Below are 12545 nucleotides of genomic sequence, written 5' to 3' on the forward strand. Positions count from 1 at the left end.
GTTTTAAAGTATGACATGCACTGATGGGGGATGCAGGAAGGAGTATTGTGAGAAATAAGGGGAACTAAAGAGTGACTGTTTCAGAGTATAATGAATAGTCAATATTTAGTTTTCTCCAAGGTAACATCTCATATAATTTTTGTGAAGTTTAAAGTAGATTAGAATCTTTCTTTTAATAGTATTCCATATCAGTACTTCTGAATCTATTTTCTGAAGATGTTAAAAGGATTCTTTGTGGGGTTTTTTGTTTGTTTGTTTTTTTAAAAAGATAACCGGTAAGGGGATCTTAAACCCTTGACTTGGTGTTGTCAGCACCACTCTCTCCGAAATGAGCTAACCGGCCATCCCTATGTAGAGATCCAAACCCATGGCCTTGGTGTTATCAGCAACACATTCCCAAGTGAGCCACCAGCCAGCCCTTAAAAGGATTCTTTGATTAGTAAGACTAGGAACTTCAGCTTCATACAACTTGGGGAGACTCAATACTTTCAGAAAAGTTAAAGTATTTGAATTTTCCTGTTTATCATTTATGAACTTGTTTATTATTTATCGATTAATTGTTTCTATTAATGCACATTAAGTGACTTAATTTACTGTCTTCCTGCTCAGGCCTGTGACACTCCTCTGCACCCCCTGGGCAGACTCATGGAGACATTGGTTGCGGTGTATAGAATGACATACGTGGGTGTTGGAGCCAACCGCCGGCTATTGCAGGAAGCTGTAAAGGAAATTAAGTCCTATCTTAAGCGAATTTTCCAGCTGGTGAGGTAAGAGATCTTTTCATTGAAGCCTGCAAGCTGTGGAATACTAGTTTATATTAATGCTTGGGTGTATTTGTCCTGAATCTGCAGATTACAAATTTGTGAAGAATTATAAGTGTTCCCCTGTATCATCACAGAAATCGTTCATCAAGAAAATGGTTTTATGCCACAAGTCCTTAAATAGTAATTAAGTAATGAAAACATGTTTTAAATTTATGTTTATACTACAAACATAAAAAAGGATGGACGTTGGCCATTGTTACTTATTTCATTTTATGTCTTTCTTACTCATTCAGTATAACAGAAGGCTAAAATAAAACTTTGGTTTTTATTCTAATTTTGGTATGAAATATAGTAGTCTTCCTATTTGGATTTAATTGCTAGGCAAAATCGTGTCTCTAAAACCCAACCACAGAGTAGATAAAGTTCAATATAAAGTTTTGTCCCTGAGTATTTTTGTCCTGTCCCTTGACAACAGTGTCATATACATTCATTTATTCAACAAATATTTATTGAGTTCTTCTATGTGTTAGCCACCATTCTCGGTTCTGGCAGGATTTATCAGCAAACAAAGTAAAAAAAAAAAAAGCTATGCTGTAATGGAGCTTACTTTCTAGTGGTGGGAAAGAGTAAACAAAATATGTAGTGGGTCAGATGGTGATAAGTGCTATAGAGAAAAATCAAGGGAATAAGGATGGGGCTAGAGGTAAGAGGCTACTAGTTTAAATAGAAGGTCAGGGAAACCTGACTAAGAAGGTGGTGTTTGAGCAGAGACTTTGAAGAAGGTGATTATACAAGCCAGTAAGCATCTCTGACAAGAGAGTCCCAGGCAACAAGCAAGTTTAAACTTGTGAGGTGCAAGATCTTTCATTGGGTTTAAGCCAACAAATAAATACAATATGGATATAATTATATAAAAGTTTATGAATTTGTCCCAGGAACTTCCTTATATTATTGGCATTACCTCAGAATTGATGAATGCATTTGGAAGTGTTTCAGGTTCTGAGGGAGAAGTGTGATCTACTAAAAAGATCACTGGGGTGGGAGTGTTTCAGCTCTGGACATTGGCTAGTTGTGTATGATAAAGATAAGTTTCCTGACCTGTTTTGATTTTCCCAACTATAAAACTAGGGCAGAGGGAGGGGCAAGGTATAAAGCTATAAAAATTGAGACGACCACAAACTGCCTTTAAAGGGTCAAGATTTAAATCTGTAAAAATAAAGAGGACAATAAACTTATTTATGGTAGATGGTAGAGCCCACCAGCATACAGGAAATCAGAGATAAAATCTACGGCAAAATTCTAAGCCTAGAAAAAAATCCTCAACAATTTAGCCATTGATTGTTTGAAAAATTAATTTTCAACAACTTGACTTTCTTAAAAAAAATTTTTTTTAATTTTACATTGATTGAGTCTTCTGTTTTTCCCTCAGTGTTGGACATTTAAATCGTTTCCATTGGTATTTGCTTATATTCTGAGAATAATGGTCTCTGCTCACAGTTAGTACAGATTGACCTTAGATGAGATTTGCCAGTAGGAAACACATTTCTCATCTAGATCAGAATTCTCCATTCCTTGGTAACTAGACAGAAAAAAAATCACAGCACATGAAGATTTTTTTAGTGGTATTATTCATTAATTGTACTCTTAATTTTATCTTGTAAGAAGCATCAGTTAAGAATCTCAGGAAACTGAAATACTTAGTTGATAATAAAGTTTGATTTCATAGGCCGTTAAATGGATCAACTAATGAAGTATGTTTTTACCGTTTTCAGCCACTCTAGAAGTGTAATTGTATAATTATATTTTTATTATTCGTTAGGTTCTTATTTCCTGAGCTTCCTGAAGAGGGCAGCACAATTCCTCTCTCTGCTCCTCTGCGGACTGAAAGGAAATCCTTTTGCACTGGGAAATCAGATTCCAGATCCGAATCACCAGAGCCAGGGTAAATGGACTTAGGTAGAGGTAGTAAAGGTGGTGGGGACTAGAGGATCTTATAGATCCAGAGTCCGGGGATATCAGTTTCGTCATTTTTAAAATTATGTGGTTGGCTTAGGTGATCTCTGAGGTTCCTTTTAGGTCTCAGATTCTATTAGCTGTACCCCAGGAAAGAGCAACCACAAGTGATCTGGGCACAAAGGCTGCTGAGCAAAGTAACATCATGCTGACCCAGAAAAACCACAGAGCAATCAGCCTCCCAGTGGAAACAAAGTTTTCAGTTAGATTTCAAGTTAATAAAGAGAATTCACAATTGGTCCAAGACAAAAAATCTGGGGCCATAGGTAAGCTCCTTATGTCAACTCTTTGTGTAAAGGGTAGAGTAACATTATAACTTCTTTAAGATTTCCCACCTCTACTTTTGACTTTTAGAAACTGATTCTGCATTCAGTTTTAATACTAATGCTCCTCTCCCTCCACTCCAATATTTTGTAGTTACGTAGTAACAAGTTCTGGATTGCTGCTTCCTGTGCTGCTACCTCGACTTTATCCACCACTGTTTATGCTTTATGCTTTGGATAATGATCGTGAGGAAGACATTTACTGGGAATGTGTCCTGCGACTAAACAAGCAGCCAGATATTGCACTCCTGGGCTTTCTCGGGGTGCAGAGGTAAGTACAGCAGTTATGAGCAGAACAAAATGGTTTTCATTTAAAATGGAAACAGCAGTATCAGGAATTTGGTATTTCTGATAATATTTGGAGGAGTATGAAATCTGCTTATTCTTTGGAATGTTGTTTATTCTTATGTTTTCATATATACATATTATATATATATATATATAAATTAAATATGAATTATCTTGCCTGATATTTTATAGTTCCTTAAAGCAAAACATACATTTTATACTCACGTTCCTCAGAAAAAATTAATTGTATTCACTTTCTGGCATTTTTTCCTTCCCTTTTTCTCTTATCTCCCTCCCCTCCCCATCTGCAATTTTTAATTTAAAATTTTAGAAGTGGTCTTTTTGTTGTAAAGCATTATTTATTGTTGTTTGAGGGGAATATTAAATGATTATGCTTTCTTTCTAGTGCAATGAATGATAAAGCTGACTCTCCCCACCCCCAATAATTATGTATTTATGCTATCAAAAAAAGTGAATAATCTTTAATTAGAAAGTAAATGGAAAAATTTTGGCCAATATTTGGTAATATCTGTAATGGGTAAGGTTATTGGAGTATAGAATGACAAATCTCTTAGTTTCTGATAGAAACGCTTAAATCACTTCTGGAATGTTTATTAAAACTTTATCTGTGAAACAGTTATTTTTAATGGGGACAAGGAAGCCAAATATAGCTGTCAGCTGTTTTTATAGGGATTTATCTACCATAAGAACTTATATTAACAATTTATGGATTCCATTGTAGGAAATTTTGGCCAGCAGCCTTGTCAATCCTTGGAGAGAGTAAAAAGGTAACGTTTCCTCAGCAAATATGCTTTTCTTTGGTGTAAAGAATTTGAGATAGCAAAAGAATTCCATTTTACTTTGGAAGAACAGTATACCTAAGCTTGTGTTAGTATCAGTTATTCACCAAAAAACCTGTACCTTGCCATCAATATAATTTATTTTTATTATTGTTACAAAAGATAGCTTTCCTCTTTGACCTTTACTAATTCTCTTTTTACAGGTTTTGCCAACCACAAAAGATGCTTGTTTTGCTTCAGCAGTAGAATGTCTGCAGCAGATCAGGTAATCTCTGATTTGTTGAAAAATCACACAAATCAAAGTAGTGGTTAGCCTATTAAGATATTAAGATCTTATCTTTACCTAAGCTCTGAGCAACCCCCTCCACTCTCAAGTAGTGTCAAACTCAAACTGGAGATCGGAAAGTCTCTTTTGAGACATTTGGGTTATCTGTTACTCTAAGTTGCCTTTGCATAAAGTCAGAAAAGTGGTAGAGAGTCTATCCAGAAATTTGTCTATATTGTCACATTTTTAGCCAAAGGGAAATTAACTAAACTTCTCATTCAGAAAAAAGCATATATTAGGAGAATAAGATTCTACATTGGTGAAAGGAAACATATGTGATTTATGAATTCTTCCATGTGAACCATAGACAGTTGAGGTTTCTTTTCTCTAAACACCATAGGATTACAAATGTCATCCCTTCCAGCGACTCATTGTACTTGATGTGTCCAATTTAAGGCATGAGAGCCCAAGAAGGAATATTGATAAAAAATTGATATCAAATGGTTCTATTAAGAAAATTACAGGATATCCTTTTTTTTTATTTATTTTTTTTATTTTTATTTTTTTATTTAAACAATAGCACAACATTTACCCCATCAGACAAACTTAAGGTCATCCAGCAGACTTTTGAAGAGATCTCTCAGAGTGTCCTGGCATCACTCCAGGAAGACTTCTTGTGGTCCATGGATGACTTGTTTCCTGTTTTCTTATATGTGGTGCTACGGGCCAGGTAACCAATCTTTTCTGACATTATTATCAGTGAGTCATTATTTTAACAAGTCTGCTCTTTGCGTTTTCTGAACCGATGACAGGAATATGCTCTCCCACTAGAAAAGAATCCACTTCTATTAACCCATTCCACTATGGTATTACCTTTTTATTGAGAGTTGTTTTTTCTCTTCCTATCAAATAGACTCAGAACTAGGATGGACATGCAAATGGAAATAACTCAGCATCTTTTTCTCTTTGGGGCAGGATTAGGAATTTAGGCTCTGAAGTACACCTAATTGAGGATCTAATGGACCCCTATCTTCAGCATGGGGAGCAGGGTATAATGTTCACCACCTTGAAGGTTAGTGTGGGTATTATTTAATAATTTTTTAATCTTAAAATCTGTCCTTCGTTTACCATATTATAAATCTATCATTAACCACCTTCTTTATATAAAAGTTCAATGCAAATGTTAAATGCCTTTAGAGCACACATTGATATTTTAAAACATAATACATTAAAGAGATACAGGATAAGTCATTCTTCACTATACTAAAGCAAATAATTCACTATCCAGCCTTCCCTATAAATAGATCATTCAAATTGTAACAAATGCTTACATTTATATGAATAATTGTAACTCAAAAAAAAAGGATATTTAGTGTCCCGAAAAAATATTAGTTATTTAATGGAACTAAGGTAAAACACAGAAGGTAGTATGTAAATGAATTTGAATTCCATCTTCTTTCTTTCCTTGTATTTACTGCAACTAATAGGTTACAAATGAGGTTGTGCCCTCTATGGATTGTTAGAAGTCATTCAGTTTCCCACCTTGATTTTTCTTGGAATTTGATAGAGTCACTCTAAAGTTTATTGGAAGAACAAGAGATAGAAAATGGCAAAAATGCTTTTGAAAAAAGAGGGAGAATAGACGCACTCTGACAGTTAATAAAATATTATAAAATTACACCAATTAAGATAAAAATAATACATTATCATCACAGGAATAGATAAATACTAAATGAAAGAGATAGTTCCCATATAGACACTATTATAATAAAATATTTTGCGTGATAAATGGAAACATCAAACAAAAATGTGTTTGAAGAGAGGAAGAGAGGAATTATTTAGTAAATCGTAAAACAAAATATTGGATAGCGTATTAGCAGTTTTGAAGGGATGGTGAAATAGCAAATTACAGATGCTGAGGGTTTAAATATAGAGAAAGGGAGGGAGAAGGAAAGACAGGTTAATTAAAATGAGAAAAAACTAGAATTTAATGTTAAGTTTCTGGTCTGGGTTAACTTTTAAAATTTTTCAACTAAAATATCATTAACATTTCTATTTAATAAACTGAAAAGGGGGGGAACTGTCATACAGCTGTAAAAAACTTTTCTTGTTTTAGAATTAGAGGGAAAATAAACTAAATTTTATCTATACTAATTATAAATATACAAAAGATAGCCATTGGATAGGACTAGAAGGGAATGGGGAAAGCAACTATTTGTTGAGCCATCGGTATTAATAAAGGATTTTCTTTCTTTAGTTCCATGTGTATTGCTCAGGTGATGTAACTTCTTTAAAAGTAAATTTGAAATTGTTTTGAATTTTTTTTCAGGCTTGTTATTACCAGATCCAGCGTGAGAAGCTTAACTAGGCTGTGTAACAGCTTGAAAACTGGGTTATCTACTACCGAGTGTAATAGCACCATCTGGAGACTTCCTGCAGTGGCAAAAAGGAATGGTATTGAAATTGGAAAGGACTTTGTGTATTTTGGTTGTTATTTCTTTCTAATAATTAGAGCCCTGAGCCCGGGAAAAAAAGATGTGCAGTTTAAAGGGAGGATTGAAAAGGAGGTACAAATCAGATTATACCAGTCGTTAGTCTATGTTAAGTTCCAAAAATAGCATATACCTACTGTTTGGAAAAAGAGGATATCCCTTTCTACAGTAAATGTCTGTCAACTACATGAAGTTGTAAGAAAAGTTCCCAGAAGAACTTCTTATATTAAAGAAGTTGGTAAATATTTTTGAGTTTCTGGTTTGCCTGAATCCATCTGCAGTTACCCCAGATCCCTTCGCAAGGACCAGATGGTACCTGAAACTATAGTAGCCACACTATGCCTTCCTAAATCCCTTCCAATCATGTGCATATCATACTTTGCTGAGGGAGAGGAAAGAGGAAATTTTAAACTGCAGTTTTAAATTTTTTTAAGCTTTTGTCCCAGGGTATTCACAATGAGAGAAGTTCTATGCAGTGACTACCTACCACATCTTGATCCCCAAATGGAAACACATCCAAATAGGAGTCTTCTGTTTCCTGATGAAAAAGAACATAGGAATTTTGTTTTTGGTTTCCTCACTATGCTACAAAGAGTGGATACACTGGAATTCAAACACTGACTCTGAGCTGCTATGGAACCTCATTCGTCCATGTGCATGCATATGCTGTATTCTGAGGCCTGCAAATGAGAGCCATGAAGAGCTTTTGCATGCAGGCTGTGTTTTGGAGCAGGACTAAAGACTGGGAAACATGGAAGCAAAGAACTGCATCCATCCCCAACCTAGTGTTTTTGTTCTTCCCTGTACCTTGCACTGAATTCACAGATGGGAAGAAAAAGGAAACAAGCTTTGGCTTTTTCCATCTCAAAAGTATTGTGGCACCTCAACATTTTAGTATTTTGATTTTTGCATTTTAAAAAATGTCCTATTGTAAGTTGTTGGTTTACAATGTACAAGTAACACTAGTAGCTATTTTGAATAACATAGGTGCTGTTCCTCATCTCATCTCTTACACACTGTGGTGAGCATACAGAGTGTCCTGATTTATTTTAAGTGATTCAGCAGATGTTAATTAGTTTTGAAAAAGGATCATGGTTTCTGCTCTACTTTATAATCAAGACAAGTGTTTATTAAAATACTGTTTTGGAATGTTGGCTGTAATGTAACAGCAATTTTCATAATAAAAAACATTTCATCTTTATGAGGTTATTTGATGATTGCAGAACAAATCTCATAGGGTAGCCTTAAAATTTAAAGGAAACGTAGGCCCAGTATTTCTTCTGACCACATTGTAATCTATGCATCTTTGTATTGGCCTCAGAGATCCCTCTGGGGTTTTAGAGATCTCTCTCTTTAAAGTAAACAGAAACTGATGTTGGTAAAGAAATTAACTTTCTGATCCTAATAACCCAAGGATAAAGTTCTTAAATCTATTATTTTTTTTAATAAAAGGCATATTTTGATAGTTTCTAGGTTTTTTTTGTTGTTGTTTTGTTTTTGTTTGTTTTTTGTTTTTCTCTCTCTCCCAAACAGATTCAGGGAAGGGAAGAGTAAGGATTTAAAATTTTGGTTCAAAGTATCAGGCATTGGTTAATCACCTCCCAGTGGTAATGTTTTCTCAGGAGGCCTTTCCATCTTGCTGCTGCCTCCTACCAGAGTGTGCCTGCCATTGCTGGAAAGGGACCAACACTTAAAGATGAGTTTAAGTTCACATTTCCATTGGGGTTGTTTTGACTTTCTGAACACATACACAAATACCACATTTGGCTGGTAAAAACAAATTTATCGAATATATAACTCCTTAAGAGAGAGAAACAGGGATAATAATATGGAAATGGGCAAACAAAAGCTTTGTCCCTTTGAGACAAAAGGATCCACTGAGAAATTCACAAATGATGGCAGGCCATCTCAGTTCTAAGAAAAATATACCACACTTCATCCTTTTACTGGAGCCATGAATAAAACTGTCCAGTTACTTTAGATTCTTCATACTGCATTTATACTTTTCAGATAGCATATTAAAATTATAAATTTTTAAGTCTCTTGGGGAAAAACCCTAAATCTTCAGGCCAATATCTGTAAGTAGAAATACCTAGCAGTCATGCAGCAATTTATAAAGAGATTTTACATTCATGATGAATGCTCACAGTAGCCCTGGGAGGCAGGTGTTAACCCCATTTCTCCCTGTTTTGCAGCAGTGGCTGTGATTTGCTCACTACCAGAGTTGGGACTCCAACCTAGAACTTTGCTACTCTAATTCCAGTGCTCTTTCCTGCTACGACTGCCAGGGATGTCCTTTCACAGCTGGATTATGCATTGAAAGTCCTTAAAGTAAAAAAGTTAAAAATGAAAATTTTATTAAAATCAAGTGCTTTTTGGGCCGGCCCGGTGGCGCACTGGATAGTGCGCCGCTTGGGAAGCGCGGCGGCGCTCCCGTCCGAGGGTTCGGATCCCACATACAGACCGGCTCCCGCTCACTGGTTGAGCGAGGCGCGGGAGCAACACCGAGGCTTGCGATCCCGTTGCCGGTCCCCGGTCCGGTATGGGGGCAACACTGAGGGTTGCGATCCGTTGCCGGACACGGAAAAAAGACAAAAGACCAAAAAAAATAAAATAAAATAAAATAAAATCAAGTGCTTTTGTTAAAATATGCTATGCTCAAAACACTCACAAGTTTATTACATTCTCAGCTTGTGTTTTCATCTACAGTGGAGAGATAAGGAAGGCCATGTGTTTAATTTGGGATAAAAGCTGATAAACCTTTAATAATTGCCATTTGGTCTTTACTTTTCTCCTTGCTGTCAGCAGCACCCTTTCTCCTATTCTTTCTGTGAGATCTACTTCCAAATGCTGTTCACACTGACCATTCCCAGCAATAAAAAAATTTTAATTAAAGAAGTACAAGACTACTTCAAAAGGTTCATGGAAAAATAGAAATAAAGGATAATACAAATCTTTCCATGAACATTTTTTTTTTTTTTTTTTTGTCGTTTTTGTGACCGGTAAGGGGATCGCAACCCTTGGCTTGGTGTCGCCCACACCGAACACAGCCAGTGAGCGCACTGACCAGTCCTATATAGGATCTGAACCCGTGACGGGAGCACCGCTGCGCTCCCAGCACCGCACTCTCCTGAGTGAGCCATGGGTTCGGCCCTCCATGAACATTTTGGAGTACCCTCATAGTTCCAATCTAGGGCAGAGAATGGGCTATTTGTTAAGTTTAGAACAGTAGCGTGGTAGGGGACCAACCAGAAGGAACTGTTCTTGGTGGGTCTCATTATTACTGGTTGAACAGTCTTCCATCGTTTTCTCACCGTAACAAAAGAGGATAAGGTTAATAGGTTGGTTTACTCCAGGTACCTTCACAGTTTTTCCTTTCATTAAAATAAAAATGCTATTTTCTATTGTGGGGTATCTGTTACTCCAAAATAGTCAACAAAAATATTATTTTTTTTGGTGTTAACTATGCTGGCAATTTGGGGGAAAACATGCTAGAATGAAGGTTGAAAATGATACAAATTAGACTTTTCAGCACAAGGAATACTTAGGAAGATTTGTGACAGGAGGCTTGTGAGTGATTTAGTGGTTAGGCTGGGTTAGGCGTCTGGGGATTAAATCAAAGAGGATGTGCAGCGATTTTATCTAGAACAGCGAGGTGACTTTGGCAGCTAATAGCCCACTAGTATTTTCTACTAAAGCTTTTGTCTGGATAGGAGCAACATTGCATGTTTACAGTCTTACAGGTAAGAGACGCTGCCAGATAATCCTCGTTACCTATAACTGTCTAGCCCTTCTGTCAGTTTTTAATAACTAAAGATATAATTCTGGGTAATCTAATTCAAATGGCTTAGTTTCATAGTAACTCAAATTACACGGAGAATTTTATGATTTCAAAAGAGCAGATTTTTCTTGGAGTAGCCATTTCTTAAGTATGGAATATTAAGTTTTCATGGAGATTGAATAAAATTGAGCATTTGTCCTATTCCTAATCAATAGCATGGCAGAGAGGAAGCCAGCCATTTTTCTCCTCATTAAGTTTTCAAGTGCTTTTTCAGGGTTTGTCTAGTAAAAAGCATTATGTTGAAAAACAAGCATAATAGGGATAGGAGGTTGTGGCATTTAATAATAGTCAGTACACTGTAAAAAGCTAATGGAAGTACTGATTTGTAAAGTAATGTTTAGGACAGATTCCTTAGGACTCAGTAACACTAATGCAGCTTCTCAATGACAAGAACTGGCTTCCTGTGTTACTTAATCATTCCAGAACTGCCTGTAATATTTACTTGCAGTCTCAATCAAGAATTCTCACTCTCAAGACAGCAGAAATAGGTAAGTCTCAACTGACAAACTTACTAGAGAAGTCATGAAAAGGAAGGCAAGCAAGAGATGTCACAGTCTGGCCGGGCACTAGCATCTTTCAGGACTAAGGAAACGAGGAAAACATTTGATTTTACTACTTGTTTCCTGAATACCTCTTTAATTGTGAGGTTCCTTATCTGTAAAATGAAGGTTTTGCATTTGATTATCTCTAAGATCCCCTTCAGCCCCTGATTTTAAAGTTTGCCTTGAGAGGGAGGTTAAAGGCACTGTAAGAGGCCGGGGAGGAGAGGAAGAGCGCCAGCCTCAAGTTCAGCTGCCTCCCAACGCAGGATTGAGGTCCCAGCTGCTCTCCAGCTCCTTGGAGGAAGTATCAGCCTTTTACTTCTATATCTTGGTGTCCCATTTTTCTACCCCTTCCCAACAACAACTGAAAATACCGAATGCTTGCTATGGCCCAAGCATGGTTGTGGGTGAGACTACAGCATGAACAAGACAAGCAAGATCTCTGCTCCCCAGACCCTTTACAGACGTTACACATATGGGAGATGGACACTGAGCGAGTTAATGGGTAAGAGAATTGGGAAGAATGGAAAGTGCTATAAGGAGAATAAATTGCAACTGTTTTCTTAGCTACCTGGAAGGAAAAATTTTCTGGAGTTTCTTTCCATGAATTTTGTCTTAGCTTGGGCTGCCATAACAAAATTCCATAGACTGGGTGGCTTAAACAACAGAAATGTATTTTCTCATAGTTCTTGCTAGCATAGCTGGGTTCTTGTGAGGTTTCTCTTCCTGGCTTGCAGATGGCCACTTTCTCGCTGTGTCCTCACATGGCAGAGAGAGAGCACAAGCTCTCTGATGTCTCATATGTGTGCTAAGCCATTATGAGGACTGCACCCTCATTACCTCATCTAAACCTAATTATCTCCAAAAGCCCTACCTCCAAATACCTTCACATTGGGGGCTTCAATATATGCATTTGGGAGGAGCGAAAATTAAGTCCATAATGAATTTGTCACAGAAATCCAAAGATGACCAAGAAGGCACAGTTTTTAGAATATGAGGGTACTTCAAAAAGTTCACAGATTTGTATTATCTTTTAATTCTATTTTTTCACAAATTTTTGAAGTGCCCTTGTATGCCTAAGTTGTAGGGATGAAAATTATGCCTCTATGACTGAGAAACTTGGTCAAAATGAGCCTTTTAGAATATATGAATTAGTTATCCAGGTAGCCCTCAAGTTGGCTGTAGATTTATTAGCTTTTTTTTTTTTTTTTTTTTTT

At 36.5% G+C, this 12545-nt stretch overlaps 1 protein-coding gene across 1 annotated transcript in view; it reads left to right on the plus strand.

The window, feature by feature from the left end:
• Nucleotides 1-8413, plus strand: part of ALS2 (amyotrophic lateral sclerosis 2 (juvenile)) — a 74346-nt gene extending 65933 nt beyond the window's left edge. Inside the window, exons 27-34 of the mRNA XM_008586286.1 lie at nucleotides 610-767; nucleotides 2584-2706; nucleotides 3195-3371; nucleotides 4131-4176; nucleotides 4392-4453; nucleotides 5034-5183; nucleotides 5429-5525; nucleotides 6783-8413. Of these exons, the coding sequence (XP_008584508.1) occupies nucleotides 610-767; nucleotides 2584-2706; nucleotides 3195-3371; nucleotides 4131-4176; nucleotides 4392-4453; nucleotides 5034-5183; nucleotides 5429-5525; nucleotides 6783-6821 (852 nt within the window). The 3' untranslated portion in view covers nucleotides 6822-8413. The remainder of the gene's footprint in view (nucleotides 1-609; nucleotides 768-2583; nucleotides 2707-3194; nucleotides 3372-4130; nucleotides 4177-4391; nucleotides 4454-5033; nucleotides 5184-5428; nucleotides 5526-6782) is intronic.
• Nucleotides 8414-12545: the final 4132 nt, after the last annotated feature.

The sequence above is a fragment of the Galeopterus variegatus genome, unplaced genomic scaffold (genome assembly GCF_000696425.1).
Source record: "Galeopterus variegatus unplaced genomic scaffold, G_variegatus-3.0.2 Scaffold3924, whole genome shotgun sequence".
Taxonomy (NCBI): Eukaryota; Metazoa; Chordata; class Mammalia; order Dermoptera; family Cynocephalidae; genus Galeopterus; species Galeopterus variegatus.